Source organism: Rhipicephalus microplus, chromosome 1, assembly GCF_043290135.1.
Source record: "Rhipicephalus microplus isolate Deutch F79 chromosome 1, USDA_Rmic, whole genome shotgun sequence".
NCBI classification, from domain to species: Eukaryota; Metazoa; Arthropoda; class Arachnida; order Ixodida; family Ixodidae; genus Rhipicephalus; species Rhipicephalus microplus.
This window is the reverse complement of record NC_134700.1, coordinates 90,717,019-90,733,947: the sequence shown is the minus strand read 5'-3', so window position 1 is coordinate 90,733,947 and position 16,929 is coordinate 90,717,019. Positions and strand designations below refer to the sequence as shown.

General features: G+C 46.8%; 1 protein-coding gene across 2 annotated transcripts in view; it reads left to right on the top strand.

The window, feature by feature from the left end:
* LOC119178511 (coiled-coil domain-containing protein 149) overlaps positions 1 to 16,929 on the top strand; it is a 67,642-nt gene that overhangs the window by 32,327 nt on the left and 18,386 nt on the right. For both annotated transcript variants that reach the window (XM_075884735.1, XM_075884718.1), the window contains 3 exons: positions 10,016 to 10,088; positions 11,834 to 11,900; positions 12,660 to 12,792. In XM_075884735.1, coding sequence (XP_075740850.1) covers positions 10,016 to 10,088; positions 11,834 to 11,900; positions 12,660 to 12,792 — 273 coding nt within the window. The remainder of the gene's footprint in view (positions 1 to 10,015; positions 10,089 to 11,833; positions 11,901 to 12,659; positions 12,793 to 16,929) is intronic.

Here is a 16,929-nt window from a genome sequence, read left to right as displayed (position 1 = left end):
CATGGACCGTTCCGCATGCTACTCACTCTAGTGGGAGATGGTTCAATTTTTCAGAGGCTCGTCCTTTTGTTAGGCTCTATCAAATAAATCAGTAAGCTGAATAAAGCATGGGAGACAGTGTTTAGTTGTGGTTTAGTAATTAGGATGTGAATTAAAAGTGATTAAGAATGAACCTTGCGTACAATGGTCTACCAAATGGAGATTAAAGAAATCCCGTTATAACGTGCATTTCTAGGTGAAGCCATTATTCAGCATTTTAAAATATTTTCTCACACTGTGAACAATAATTGCTGTGCCTATCCTACACACCTAAAAGACATCGTGAAATGTTGGAGTTCTTACAGTTTTTGTGCATTCCTGGCCTGTGCTGTGATGTTGTCCTTTGTAAGGATTTCCTAACGGTGAAAGCATCTTTCTGCACATGTCACTTGGTGGCTGGACTGTCGGCACAGAACCACAAAGAATTGTGCCCTTTGTCAAACAAAGGGCAGGAACAGCCAGAGGCAGTGGATGATTTTGGGGACAGTCTGCGCTGCATTTTTGCTGTGGGCAATTCCACTGCGTGTGCCAGTGTGTGCGCCAGTGTGTGTGCCAGTGTGCCGGAGGCCACTGCAGCCTGCAATGTGATCATTCCCGGCCACTCGTCGGACCTAGACCCACACATGAAACACGTTTTAGAAGAGTTTAGTGAAATCTTCACCACCACTCCGGGCTGCACAACCCTGGCAGAGCATCCCATAGACACGGGAGACAACCCACCTGTTCGATGCAAACTGCCACCAGTGAATGCCAAAAAACAGGCCATCATGGACAACTGCATTCACGACCTGCTGGCACAGAACCTCATCCGCTCTAGCCAAAGTCAGCATGCCAGTTCTTCAGTCCTGGTTGAGAAGAAGTCAGGTGGCTACTGCACGGTTGTGGATTACCGCCAGCTGAATGCATGCACTAAGGGGCCCCTCTACCCCTTGCCCAGAACTAATTGGTTGCTGGCACAGCTGGGACGAGCCAGGTGGTTGTCAAGTTTTGATCTTTCACAGGGTTTTTTTTCAAATCCCTGTTCAAGAGCAGGATATTCCAAAGACAGCGTTCATTTGCCATCGGGGAACCTTCGAGTTCATGAGAATGCCCTTTGGAGTTGCTGGAGGGGCTGCCACGTTCCAGACCCTGATGAACCGACTACTAGAGGGAATCAATCAGCAGTTTGCCATGGCGTTTCTCGATGATGTCCTGGTGTATTCGGAGACCCTAGAGGATCATCTTGAGTATGTTCGAGAAATGTTGAAGTGGATAAGTTCGGCACAGCTGACCATTAACCCAGAGAAGGTGCATGTGTGCTGTCAATACCTGAAGTTCCTTGGCCATGAAATATCGCCCGGGCAGTGTAGGCCTGACAAGGAAAAATTGCATGCAGTGCTGGACTATCCTCAACCAACAACACTCAAACAGCTGCAGGCCTTCCTGGGACTAGCAGTCTATCACAGAGGGTTCATACTTCAGTTTTCTATCACTGTGCGTCCACTCACAGAACTCCTTAAGAAAAACCAACGTTGGCAGTGGGAGCTGCATCAAGAGGAAGCTTTTAGAGCACTTAAGCAGTCCCTAGCTGACGATGTCGTTGTAAACCGGCCGGACCTCAACAGACCATTCGTGGTGGAAATAGACGCCAGTGTAGTCGGCTTTGAAGCAGTGCTTCTGCAGGCAGCCGAGAATAATGCTCCACTGCGTCCAATAAGCTTCATTAGCAGGGTCCTCACTGAGGCAGAGCAGCGCTATACAGTGCAAGAATGGGAGTGTCTAGCTGTGGTGTGGGCAGTGGACAAGTTCAAACCATACCTTGAGTTCACCGAGTTTGAGATACACTGTGATCACTCCTCACTGTGCTGGATGTTCACCACAGACGAGGCCTCACCTCGTGTAAAACATTGGGTTCTGCGGCTGCAAGGTTTCAACTGCAGGATCAAGCACAGGCGGGGTCTTGCAAATTTGCCAGCTGATGCTTTGAGCAGAGCTTCCCTTCAGCACCAGGAAGTTCCAGGCCCGAGTCTACACGAGATGCTGTTCCCCATGGCTGTTCCAGAGCCCAGCCCACAAATCAGCTTTGAGGCAGCTGCCGTAGAATCTGAAGTGGATGACACTACCGTCTTGAATGATGCAGGGCTCCTCGCCCAGGAACAAGAGCAGGACCCCATACTGTCAAAACTATGAACTGTGATGAAGGGAGAGAAGCTTCCGCCCACTGACAGTGATCAACCTTTGATCAAAGACCTGGTGGAGACGATCCAGATGGAAGAGAGTGGGTTTCTTGTACAGCACCGGGGGAACAGGAAAGTACCTTGGCTACCAAACCATCTCTGCAACTTGGTCCAGCGACTGTCCCATGACCACCCAATTAGCGGCCACTCCGGCTTTTTTAAGACCCTTAGGCGCATTTCTCAGAATTTCGTGTGGCTGGGTATGCGCTCGGACATATCCAAGTATGTGCGATGCTGCCAGGTTTGTCAGCGCACCATAGTCCACCGCCAGAAGCCAGAAGGGCTGATGAGCAGCCAATGGGCCACTGCCCCCTTAAAACAGCTTAGCGTGGACATAATTGGGCCCTTGCCTATGACGCCTCGATGCCACAACTACCTTCTTGTGGTGATTGACAAGTTCACCTAGTTCATTTCTGATTACAGAACTTTTCTGATTACAGGCAGCAAACAGCAAGAGTGTGGTGGCCTGCATGATCCAGGTTTTTTGCAGGCATGGCACACCTGTCTCCATTTCAAGTGATAAAGGAAAGCCCTTTGTAAGCAGCTTGTGGAAGGGCCTCCTTGAGCACTGGGGCATACAAGACCGACACACTGCTCCATACCGCCCTGCCGGGCAAATGGTGGAGCGCCACAATGGCACTATGAAGCAGTGCCTTAGGGCTTATTGTTCCAACCACAAAGACTGGGACCAGCACATCCCTGAAATTGCCCTGACCGTGCGCATGGCTGAAAGCGCTGTCCTGGGCTACACACCGGCCTTCCTCTGTTATGGCCAGCAGCTGAGAACCCCAAGGACACAGGCCGAAGCCAGAGACGACGCGGAGCCTCCTGCGACAGCGTACCGTGCATTTGCTACTGAGGTCTCCAAGTGTCTGTAGGAGGTGCTTGACTTCTCCAGGGCTCACCACAATCACATGTGACGCGCCCAGAAGACTCGCTACGACCAGCACAGGCAGTCACTGACAATACAGGAGGTTGATCTTGTTCTGCTCGAAAGCCACTCCCTCAGCGATGTCACCAAGGGCTTCTCCTCGGAGCTCGCACCTGGCGTTCCGGTCCCTTTTGGGCAGAGAGACGTGTAGGACAGAATGACTTTGTTCTAGTGGACCCCAAAACGGGTCATCGCCACGGTGTAAGACACGCAGATCAGCTGACACTCTACGATGGAGCTGAAGGCAATGTGTAGTGGTGGCTTCACATTTCAAGAGGGGGGAAACCTGTGAAGGTGGCCGAGAGAGGGCGTTACGTGACGGCATCATCATCATCGGGACTTGGCCGAGAGAGCGCACTACATGATGGCACCATCATCATTATTGGGACCGGGAGTTGGGGGTGTCGCGTATGCGGGAAAAAGGGGAGTTCGGCGTGGTTGAGGAAAGTGGCAAGACGAAGCGGTGTGTTGTGGTGATTTAGGGTTAGCACGTGACAAGGTTTTATGTGAGTGCTTGGGGCGCAGTCAGACAAGTGTTTATAGAAATTCAGAGATGCTTTCAGCAGACATGAGAGTGTATCAAACTGAGCATCGGTAATGAGAACAATGGTGTCTTATCGCCCTTCGTTTATGAACAAAGCGAGAATATACGAAGCGTAAAGCAGCAGTATATTGTTAATTGTGAACAAGCCAGTCCTCCAAGACAGAAGGATGGGACGGAGGTGTGAAGCAAGCAGCTGTTATTTAGACACTCGCTTTAACGAACTTTTCCGATCTTGTATCCTTTTTAGTGCTTGTCTATGTAGCTTTTTTTTTCTTACCATCTAAAGAAAGAATGCTGGAATGCGGTTGCGAAGCGAATACTTCAGAGCGCATAGCCACACAGAGCAGGCTATTCTCCTGCATTGGTCTTTCCATCGTGCTGCTGTCTATGTGACTTCCGGTCAGCTGTAATGGCGTCATCTTTTTTCTAGTATCGGTATAAAAAATTTTGTTGTTACAGAGTTCTTTTTCTTAGGTAACTACTTGCGTTTTGAAGATGAAATCCTGCTAGACTGAAGAGCAGTCCTGCTAGACTGCGTATAAATCGGCTTCTTGAGGTGTGTGGGATTTCGTTGCAGTTGGCCTTTAAGAGAGTTAATTGCAGAAGCCAAAGACATTCTTCTAAGGACCATGCTTTTCCTGTAGTGATACTGCTTTTGTGTAATGTAACAGCTGGATTCGTCAGATACATTCATTAGTCATTGTATTTGCCTAATGGGAACAACACATATGAAATGCATCAGCGTTTTAAATGTGAATGCATGTCTTAGTCGGGCTACGTCAGGTACCGCTGGGATCCGTTCATTGCCCTCTACCATAGCAACAGCTGCAGGTGTGCACGTTCCTAGCAACCGAAGCCCCCAGTATGTCTCTCGCTGTTCGCTCTCTCTTCACCCTGCGCGCCACTTCCCGTCCGCTTGCGGCACTCTCGACCATTCGCTGGCTGGGTGCCTCCACATTCGGCCTGTGCCTCTAGGTTGGGCAAAGTCATGCTCGGCATGGTGTATCCGCATCCACAAAGATTTGCCCTCTGGCTCCAGCCTCTTGCTTACTAAGCCTGCATTTCCTTAGACGCCCAGCCTGTGCCTCTTGGATAGGTGAGGAAAATCTCTAAGTACCCGTGTCCTGCGGCTAAAGTGTCTCTGCGCCTGCAATCATTCACCTCCTAGTTCCAACCTCTTGCTTACCAAATGCACATTGCCTTCAATGCCCAGCCTGTGCCTCTTAGATGGGTAAGCCAAGCCTTCGGAAACACGTGTTTTACAGCCATGGCATCTCTTTGTCCACAAGTACTTGGCATCTGGTATGAAGTGCGACGCTCACGGGTTGATTGATTTAATTGACTTGTGGGGTTTAACATCCCAAAACCACCATATGATTATGAGAGACGCCATAGTGGAGGGCTCCGGAAATTTCGACCACCTGGGGTTCTTTAACGTGCACCCAAATCTGAGCACATGGGCCTACAACATTTCGGCCTCCATCGGAAATGCAGCCGCCGCTGCCGAGAATCAAACCTGCGACCTGTGGGTCAGCAGCCGAGTACCTTAGCCACTAGACCACCGCGGCGGGATGTGAGGCTCAAGGGACGTCTTTACACTCTCCCAGAGTACAGTACCAAGTACTGTAAATTGTTAACCACTTTTTCTAAACACACCTTTAGCTTGCCTTAATGGTAATGCATCATACAAAAAGTCCATCGCTCAGGCCTGCACTTCTACTTTCACTCCATGTGAGGAGTCTCTTAGGCGTTGCTGCTTATCATGACTCCGCTGGGACCATTAGTGAATGAAGAGTGGGCAACAGACCGTACGTTGACTTGCCTCCGCGAGACATGCCAGTGATCTTTCGATCCACTCTGAGCTACAAGCTACCCTTGAACTGCTGTGCAGCAGTTTCACGTCAGTGGTCTAACACCTATCACCGTAAAGAGCTGTTTGAATGGTAGTCGCAAGGTTTACAGAAGTGGCATAAAATCACCTGGTACGGCGGGCTCATAGCTAAGAATTATTTTACTGAATGTACAAAGTATTTTGAATAAAGAAACGGACTTAGAATTCTTTCTGAATACATGCATGGGTCGGACGGCAGCATTGAAGAAGCACTGCAAGCGGCAGTGCATTGCGTCGAGAAACACGTCAGTCAGATGGTCCTCCGTCTCCCACCTTCTTAATCAGAGTTGCTCCTATATCGTCCCACTAAGAGGAGACCGAAGACTAGAGGGTGGAGTCCTCCCAAGGGGACATATATCAGGGTACGAACTTCATCCAAGTGCGAGATCCCCAGGATTCATTCTTTCCGAGTGCTAGGCATGATTATTGAAGCTAACGGTCAGCACGGGCGTACTATAGATAAGCTTACAGGGCATGCTGAAGGAGTACTCAGACTCATTGCAAGGGTTTCCAATAAAAAAGGGGGGCTTAGAGAAGATAATCTACTCAGGCTATTTCATGCATTCCTCATGAGTCATGTGAATTATGTTACTCCCATGCACAGATGGCAGAAAAACGAGATTAACAAGCTGAACACTCTAATGAGCAAGTGTATTAAGAGAGTCCTCGGACTCCCATGCACACACGCACAAAAAACCTAGCAAGACTTGGCATACACAACACATTGGAAGAAGTGATTGAAACTCAGCAGAGCGCACGTATTTCCAAACTCTCGTCTATGACGGCTGGAAGGGGAATCCTGACTAAGGTTGGGCTCAGTCCGACGAATTTAAAGGATAGGACCAGTCAGCTTTTGGATAGTGTGCGACAGGCTATTACAGTCTGCCCTATTCCAAGGAACGTGCATCCAACTTTCAACGCTGGTAGGAGGACGGCTCGCGCTTCTGCGGTACGCGCATGCGCATGAGGCAGAGTCGTGTTTTGTAGACGCTGCCCAGTACAAAGGTGACTCCAATCTCTTTGTTGCTAACGTTGTGGACCTAAAGGGACGCGTGTTATCAGCCGCGTCAATCAGCATGTCGTCGGCTTGTAAGGCAGAGCAACTGGCCATTGCACTGGCAATCCTCAGGTCGGACAGAGAAGAGATATTTACCAACTCGACATCAGCTTTTCGAGCTTTCTCAGCTGGGGTTGTTTGTGAGGAAGTTGCTAGGGCACTTGAGGGTAAGGTGCTGACTCATCACGTCATTACGTGGTTCCTGGTGCACGAAGGCGCCGAGGTAGGGGGGTTGGCCAACGTCAATGAGTTGGCCCATGCCCAGGCGCGAGGTCTTGCCGGCCGTACCGGGCACTGGGAAGCCGGTGCGCCGGGTGGGACCGGCGACAGGCTTGGTCCGGCCCTTTCGGAAGCTGACCCACCCCGCTTCAGGGACATTCTCTCCACCTTTAACGAGATCACTAGCCACTACCAGATGAGCTGTAGGGCTTTCCCCTTGCCACATCGAAATCTCACGAGGCCCCAGGCCATGACTTTCAGGCTTCTGCAGACAAAGCCGTATCCCACACTCTCCGTCTTCAATAGGTACACGGAGGTCTCCCCTCTGTGTCCCGACTGTGGGGCGCTTAGCGACTTTAAGCACATGCTCTGGGCGTGCCCCTCTTTGCAGCACCACACAATCCACGGCTTGACGCAGGAAGCCTTCTCTGCTTTCCTCACGAGCCATGACTGGTTTGACCAACTCCGGGCTGTCCAGAAGGCCCTTGATGCGGCGGTGAGGCTTGGCCTTCCTGTCCCAACGTGAAAGCGACCCGCAGTCTTGCCCCTATAAAAACGGGGTGAAGATTCTTCCGGACCCGAATAAAGTTAACTATCTGTCTATCTAGCTTTTAGTTTTAATGCCGCTCAAGAATAAGTACTACTTCTAGACAGCGTTGTGTGCAACGGGAGATGGATTTTCTCAGTAACATCCTTCTGCTGTCTGCGTCCCCTCAATTAAACTGTGCAGTTCAAAACCTGTGATGAAATGATAACTGTGCATTCGTATGACGTTAAAACATTATTGCAAAAAGTTTTGCCAGTGAGTTCTGTGATGAGGAAGTTAAAGGGTGTAGAGAAAGCCGCTCCAGCTGGTTTTATTTTCTCGCTCAGCCATCTCGCCTTTCTGTGCAGCGAAGAGGGACAGGCGTGGCCAACTGTAGTCACTACGCCCACTTCAGCACAGTAACACCGATGTCAGTGATTGCGTCATTGGCAGTTGCTGACACCGGCTGGGCAAGGCTTCCTTCACGTGTTGCTCGTGTCAGGGCGGAGTGGTGAAAAAGTGCGGAGCATGTGCAACCAAAACCATCTCAGCTCAGGGCCAAGGTGCCGTTTGGCAGTGCAGAGGACAAAATCGACGAAGTTGGTGCTGCAAAAAGCTGCCCACAGGGAACATTGCGTCACTTCACGTATGAGGAGCATTGGATGGGTGCTAGAAGAGAGAGGCAAAGGAACTTTTTTTTAAAGGGAATGTTTTGAAGGCGCGCAGTGCTGTGATATCGTGAAGCAACGTTATGAAGTATCATAAACCGTTATAGCCGGGGCTTGTTGAACGAGTTGTCGAGCTTGTTTGGGAGATGTAGAGGAACAAATTCAGAGCTTGTTTACTGGCCCTTTAAGGAGTTACAATTGGGGTCTTACTTCAAGCCACAATTTATTTATTTATTTTTATTTTGAATACTGTTAGCCCTATCGAACTGTTACAGGGTGGGACAGTTTACAATACATAAAAAGTAAATGCAAACAGTATACGATTATACAGACAGCATAGCACGAACAGCACAACGAAAACTAAAAAACCAACACACACAGGTATACACAATGCGAACAAAAAAATTATACAAAACAATAGCACTGCAGTTATACATAAAGAAATTTCAATGTTATACACCGATTGACTGCCCTTTTTCATCAAAACTTTAGAGTTAAAGCACGTCATCAAATATTTGCAGGCTTAGTTTATTCCAGCAGCTTCACCAAAAAAGAATGCTTGCAGGCATCAACTCTGGATACGTAGGGTCACACAACATAAGGATGGTAGGATCAAGGTGATATTCTGCCTGGAGCCCGCAAGTAGAGTGTGGGATCGATGTTTAGCATGCCATGATACAGTTGATGAAAAATCTTTAGTCTTGCTATTTTTTTGTGTGAAGCTAAACTTGGAAAGTTTACCTTATAATCAATGCAGTGACTGATTCAGTCCTTCGGTACTTCAAGAAAATAAAGCGTGCAGCAAGATGTTGCACTCACTCTATCTGATTTATTAGAGTTAGTCAGTGCGGGTCCCACACTATACCCGCGCACTCCAGGGTGGGTCGAGCAACCGTAGTGTAAACCTTAAGCTTTATATCAGGAGATGCCTGTTTTAATTTGCATTGAATCATTCCCAGTTTTCGCTGAGCTGATCTACAAATGTTGGCAACATCCTCACTCCAGCTTAAGTTATGGGTGATAGTAACGCCTAAGTACTTCATCTTCATTGCTCGCTGAATTTCTGTACTCCCAATTTCGTAAGTAAATTGTGACAGTGATTGCTTTGTTTTGACATTCATGCAGACTGATTTTTCAAAGTTAATTTGCATGTCATATGCTACACACCAATCGTAAATTCTGTTTAATGATTCATTTAACAATGATTGTGCATGGGCACTCTTAATGGCAAAATGAGTAGCAGTCACGGATAATAAACTAGATTACGAATCCTGGACCAGCACATCCTTCTGTAGTGCTTTTGACAGTGAAGCTATTTAAGCTAGTCATAATTTGTTTGGCCTGTCAAAAGCTGCCATCATCATGAACAGGTACGAGCAACAAAAATTCGATAAATTATGCTACTCACCATTTGTGCATTAAAAATGAAGGAGGCAACAGTTAGCCCAACAAATGGCTACGAAGTGAAGCCAGTTAGCCAAATGCGTACAATGAGGGAGTACTAGGGAACAGAAAAGGCAATGGCTGGTGCGATGAGAGGTGTGAACGCTTGGTTTCGGTGCTAGTTTCTGTCTCGGGAGTATCTGTGTCGTTCTAACTCGAGCCTCTTTGCACCGAGAATCAACGTAGAAGCAACTTTTAATCACCGAGCTGAAACCTATAAATAGCCTTACAAGCAACAAGATAAGTCTTCAGAATCGTCCAGCCTTGCTGTTTTAAGCCTAGTGCTGTTAAGTGTAAGCTTCACCCTCTTTTTTTTTTACTTTCTAATTATCAGCGGTGAAAGTCTGTCTGGTTGCCACCACTGCATCATTACAAATTTTTCTTTTTTAAAAAACCCCTAGAATTAAGGGTGACTGATTAAATAGAATTGTCCAAGCTAATTCTCAGTGCAGCGGCTTCAGCCCCACTTTGTTTACCTCAGGTACATGCACGAGCGACTGCAGCTTGCCCAGGAGGAGAAGTCCTTGCTCACAGCATCACTGAACAAATTCAAGGTGGGTTTTTTAGGTAGTTAAAAATAATTGCTAAAAGAATATTTGACCCTATGGTTGGTCAGCTACCATGGGAAGCATGCACAATGAATAAACTTGTCTAGCCTTACTGCTTGCAGCTTCTAATCTTTTCATGAATGATTTCTTTTTCATGTTTTTGTCTTTCCCAATTTCTGAGCAATTGAAGTTTTCTTCAAGTTAGCAGTAAGATGATGGGTTTTGTGTACTTATTGTATAGCAGACTATTGCATTTACAGATGTGATATGTTATTGGAAATAAATCACTTACAAATTTAACTCACAAATTTATTTAACGCCTGAAGAACGGAGTCGAGGTAAATCAGCATTATGACTGAACTGCTAAGTTGGCAGCTCCCGTATAGAATAGAACTAGATCAGTAGATCTCAAATGAGGGTTGGTGGAGCCATCTACAAGAATCCAGCAAAGTCATCCTCAAAAAGGAAAAAAAGAAAAAAAAAAGCACTCTTGAAAGCCACATTTTAACAAACTCCTTCAGACTTTTTTTTTTATTCTTCACCGCATAACATTCCATCATTGCAGGCGAGCTGACTTACGTTTTCCTTTCCTCATAAGATGACTGCAAAGTTATTGGTTAGAGAAAGTTATTTTCCATTATATATATTCACCCAAGCATACTTTTTCTAGGATTGCGTGTTTGTTAAGGAAAGTTAGCTAGCAACAGGTTAAATGTGGCTGCAGAACATGCAACCCTTCGCATTTGCATGACACTTCAGTTTCAGCATTCTTTTCCGGTGAGAAATAGAGGCATCTATTTCACGCTTTATGTTGTGTTAACTTGTAATCCCCTCCCCCCGACTTTTCTGTTACTGCAAGAGGTCCCTCATCACTCCTGCTGGTTCCCAACGGGTCTCCAAATTATCCATGGCTGAGAACTGATGAGCTAGAGCTTGATCGAGTAGATCCAACCATTTGTGTCCTTAATCTTGTAGTAAATAGGAAAAAGTAGAAGCTCAGACAATGTTGTTTGTGCAATTGTACAGTGTCTGGTATTTATAATCTTATAATGTTGTTGTACAGCTATCACATGAAATATCATCTTTTTTTCTGTATGTAACATTGGTTTGTTGATTCGGGAAACACCGGGTATTGCTTCATCAACCCCCATGCTATCAACCCCCCCATATATATATATATACATATATATATATATTCAGTACACTCTCAGTAAATCAAACTCCTGTTAAATATTTTCCTGATCCCTTCATATTTCGTTTAATGAGAGAGTCTACTGTATATGAAGTGTATTGCTGCAATATTAGATATTGGCAATGTCCAATGTCTTTATTTCTGGCTCGCACTTTAGTTTTCATCAGCCTTCAGTAGTACTGTTTAATATGCAAATTAAAACACATTAATGTTTGTACGGTATTTCCAAAATAAATTTAGAGGGTACTTAGTAGTTATTGTCAGTTTATGTTGACACATCTGAGCCATGTTTACAGTGCTAAAGATAACAGTGCCTGTGGTTTCACGTGCTAGAGCGACAATATGATAATGAAGCTCGTCATGGTCAAAGGTTCTCCTAATTTCGGTCATCGGGTGTTTCTTAACATCAGGCACTACACGGACTTCTAGCATATTTACAGTCATGCCCTCTTGTTCAGCTGATAGAAACAATCAAGGTTTTGCAAGTCAAGATGCGTTTGAATATTACCTTAGTGCTCTTAGTTCAATTGTGCACATTTTTCATTTCCTGTGGCAACAGAGCTTGGTGGAGAAGAATCGTGGTCGCGCCAGCACAGCAGCCCTGGCCGGGGTTTCGAGCAAACAGAGTGAGCACTTTGACTCACTTCTGATTCTGTTGTTGTGCATGCATTCTGCAAAGTTTCTTGCGGTGAAATGATTTCTCTCTCTTTGGTGCTGGCTTTTGTGTCTACTAAACACCTGCATGGTGTATAGGCTTGAAAGTATGACATTGAAGGCTAGTTACCACTCACGGGCAAAAGCAGGACAAGGAGTACGCGGCACACGCTTTGACAATCGACTGGTTTTTGTACAAAAAAACGAGGAAAGTGATTGGATCACATGAGACACACTGGAAAGGATGTGGAACAGATTTGGCTCATGCCTCTTAATTGTACTTGTGCATACTACTTCTCATTTCAGCTTGCCACATGTGCTGACAAGTTATCATGTCTATCAGGGACCAAGGCCATATCGGTGACTGATCGAATCTGTTTTGTTTTTGCTTTTTATTTAATGTGAAATGCTTGAATTATTTCTTTAGCTAGCTGCTGTCTATGCCTGGAAAGTGAATTTGGGTTGGTCAAATAAGTGCAAACCAATCAGCTCAGTTTTCAATCCCAAGTTCATTGAAGGTAGATCTATCAGGGAAACTCTACGAAAAGTCACAACTTATTCGTGCAGGGAAATATCTTTTACTATGCATCAAACTGTATTAACAGGGCAACATGACACTAACACAACTGGGTGTTGGTCTGATGTTAAGAATATAAATATTTTTTTTACCATTTTCTTTCACTGATGACTACATTGACTCGCCATGCTTGTCACTGCCCTGCGTCATGCAGTGCAGCAGCTGCTTCAGGACAGCTCGCTGGACCTCAGCACAGCGGGGGCCGACCTGCGTAACCTGGTGGCCCTTCTGCTAGAGGCTGTCAACGACCGAACCCTGGCACTCAACCACCAACGAAAGGCCAACAAGTGAGTTTGTTAACTAGAGATCTTGAGGTGCTAGTCGAGACAGATTTATTAGGAAGGCACACTTTACCGAAAGGAAAGGTCCCACATGTGTCCCTGAAACATCGGTCCTTTGTACTCTACCAAAGTACAGTAGACTCATTTTAAACGAAACCTGAATGGACCAGAAAAATGTGTTTCCTTTAAGAGGAGTTTCGTTTACTGAGAGATAAACAGGGGTACAATATCCAAGTAGGAAACCAAAAATATTAGTGGCAGCTGTCCCATTTAAGCAGCAATTTCATTTAAGAGAGTTTTGGTTAAACGGAGTCTACTGTACTCTTGTATGGCGCAAAGTTGTGACAGTGTTGACAAGTTTTTATTGTCTCTACATTTGCCTTGTGCTGTGTGTGTGTGCAAAAATTTTATTGTGCCCCACCCTTATACTACAATAAATCGTTTCACTGTCCAGTACTTTGCATATGCTTGCATTCTTCCTTAAGTCTGTCATGAAACTAGCATCCCAAAAATTGGGTTAGCTATAATCTACAGGTTCTCATACCTGTCAGTCTTGTTTGAGCTTTGCTAGCTTTCAGAAAACTTTCATGAATTTCGACACATTTGTTCCTCTCTCTGATTTTTCGTTTGTACACATGACTCCAATTAATTAGATTAACTATAAAAGAATACACACAGAGTACAGTGTATCATGTATTCCTATCAACTTGACACCTGCTAGAATTGGTTAAGAAACATGTGAAATGAGCAATGACTGGCCAACTGCAATGAGGCAATTAAAGCACAGGCTCTCTATAACTTCGTGAGAGACACCACTCTTCGAGCTCATGACAGTGATGGGGGAGGAAGAGAGGAAAGAAAGGCAGGAAGATAGTGAAAGGAAACCAAAGAACACCCGGTGTTTGTGCATTTCAGGAGAACAAGGCTGGATAGACAGCAACCCTGTCATGTTCACTCAAAATTATCGCAGGTCACATTCCTATCATAAAATAATAGTAGTCGCAAAGTGCATTCCAGTATGAAGAGGTGTGTGGCAGTGTAATTGCTGCTCATATTGTGGCAATTATATCTCATTAAAAACTAACTGCAACGAAATTTGACTTGGGCAGAATCGGTAGAAATTCATAGTACTGTCGAATCTCATTAATTTGAGCACGCTTAATTCAAACTTCCGGTTAATTTGAATTCACGCTGAGGTCCCGTCAAAGCTATGTGTATTCCATTGGGCGAAAGTGCCCTGTAATTCGTACGTGCAAGCTCTTGCGACGGTTAATTTGAACATAACGCGCTCTGAAAATGCTCTCAGCACGACGCCCAATCCCGCGGCAACACCTCCGACTCCTCAACGCTGCACGCAAAGGAAAAGAAAAGGATAGGAAAGGCTGTGGTGGAATGTTCTCTCTCAAATGCCGATCTGCGACGCGCCTGTGCCACGCTTCTCCATTTTCCGTTCCTGCCACATAAAGGCCCTTCTCCTTTCAACACCGTGTGCAAACAGAAAGAGAGAAAAAGAAAAAGCTGCCACGGAGGGTTGGCTCTCTCTCACGTGCAGGGGCCACGCTTCCCCCTTTTCCATTCTGCCATATAGAGGCTTCTCCTTTCAACAATGCTCACGAAAAAAACAAAAAAAAAAAGCTGCCATGGAGTGTTGATTCTCTCTCAAATGCTGATCTGCTTCTTTCCGTGTTGAGGCGCTCCTCTTTTCTCATCATGTGCTGGCCACACTTTGGCTGTGGTGTAGAGAGTATTAGCAGAGACGCAGTTATTGCCGTCATCTCTAGAAAGTGTTGGCGCTAGACATTGTCGCGCGCAACTTCTCTTGCCACGAGAATGCTGAAGCCGAAGTAGAAGTACATTACAAACTGCGTGCCAAATTGATTGACTCACTGTAAGGCAAACGTGTGCAGATGCGCATCATTGATTACTTCAATTAATGATGGATGTCCTGTGATTTGTGAATAAATGTAAATTTTCTGAAACTTCCCCTTCGTGTGTTAGCTCAATGCACATGTGCCACTACATGGTGAGCCCTCCGTTCATTTAGCTTTCATTAATTCGAACTTCCTTTAATGCAAACAAATTTTCGGGCCCCTTCGAGCTTGAATTATCGAGGATCGACTGTGTATTGTGACGGGGTCATGACGTGGCCGAAGACAGGAGACTTTGCGTTGGAATTTAACTGTTTACTTGGGCGAACCTGTGCCCGGTAAACGGAAAGTCCGATTACAGTAGCAGTCTTGAACTGATAGCGGCGAATGGAGCGTCGGCCGTCGATCAACTAATGACAAGCGGCGAAGCGCGTCGGCATTTATACTCTTGCCGTCGAATGTTCTAGCGTTATCGCTGGCGGTAGCGTAGGTTCCAGAATAATCTGTACCGTTCGCAGAGTGGGCGTGATCTTATCGAAATGATCTACTACAGTCCGGAAGCTTCTCGAAAACTGCAGGCGCGGTTTGCGCTGAGAATCGTGTAGTGTTTTGGGACAATAACAAAACTTGGGAAATGGAACGTGGCATTGCCCCCCTCTGAAAAAGGCATTGTCCCGATGCTTTAACTAAAGATGAAGGTACAACAATAATGCAAGAAAGTACAATGAATAAATTACGATACAATAACAATAAAAAAAAACACTGTTTCAGTTTGTTAACGCGCATGAAACGGCTTTAGGCGCGCGACATGGACGACTTCAGGTCGCGATCGGCGTCGTTGAGAGTTCGTGATGCCGTCGGGGACAACCTCGTAATCAAGTGGGCCGAGACGTCGAACCACCCTGTACGGTCCGAAGTACCATCGCAGAAGCTTTTAACTTAGTCCACGTCGGCGACTCGGCGTCTACACCCAAACACGTTCACCAGGCTGGTATTCCATGAAGCGTCGTCGAAGATTGTAACAGCGGCTGTCGGTCGTCCGTTGATTCTTGATATGGAGACGCGCGAGTTGTCGGGCTTCTTCGGCGCGTTGAAGGTGCTCACTCACATCGAGGTTTTCTTCGTCGGTGACGTTGGGTAACATGGCATCGAGCGTCGTTGCCGGGCTCCTTCCGTAGACCAATTTGTATGGAGATATCTGCGTTGTCTCCTGCACTGCCGTGTTGTATGCGAAGGTCACATACGGAAGAATGGCGTCCCACGTCTTGTGTTCGACATCGACGTACATTGACAGCATGTCGGCAATTGTCTTGTAAAGCCGCTCGGTGAGGCCGTTGGTCTGTGGGTGGTACGCTGTCGTCCGGCGGTGGTTTGTCTGGCTGTATGCCAAGATCACTTGAGTTAAGTCGGCAGTAAATGCCGTTCCTCTGTCGGTGATGAGGACATCCGGGGCACCGTGACGTAGGACGATATTCTCGACGAAGAACTTAGCTACCTCGGATGCACGGCCTTTGGGCAGGGCTTTTGTCTCGGCATAGCGGGTGAGGTAGTCGGTAGCTACCACGATCCACTTGTTTCTGAAAGCCGACGTCGGGAACGGCCCCAGTAGGTCCATACCAATCTGCTGGAAAGGTCGGCAAGGTGTTTCAATTGGCTGCAGAAGTCCCGCTGGCCTTGTCGGCGGTGTCTTGCATTGCTGACAGTCCCGGCAAGTCCTCACATAACGAGTGACGTCGGTGGTAAGACGTGGCCAGTAGTACCTTTCTTGTATCCTCGCGAGCGTGCGAGAAACACCGAGGTGCCCTGCCGTCGTCGGATCGTCGTGCAGGGCGTGCAGGAGTTCTGGTCGCAGAGCTGAAGGCACCACAAGGAGGTACTTAGCTCGAAGCGGTGAAAAGTTTTTCTTTTGTAGAAGACCGTTTCGCAGGAAGAACGATGCAAGTGCGCGCTTGAACACCTTCGGGACTTCGGCGGTCCTGCCTTCGAGGTATTCTATTGGGGCCTTAAGTTCCGGGTCGGCCCGCTGTCATTCAGCGAAGTCGTCGGTAGTTATCGTTCCCAAGAAGTAGTCGACATCCGGGTCGTCGGGTAATAGTTGGTCGACAGGCGCACGAGAGAGACAGTCGGGGTCGGAGTGTTTCTTGCCGGACTTGTAAATGACAGTAATGTCATATTCTTGAAGTCTCGGGCTCCATCGTGCGAGGCGACCTGAAGGGTCCTTCAAGGTGGCTAGCCAACACAAGGCGTGGTGGTCGCTCACAGCTTTGAAGGGCCT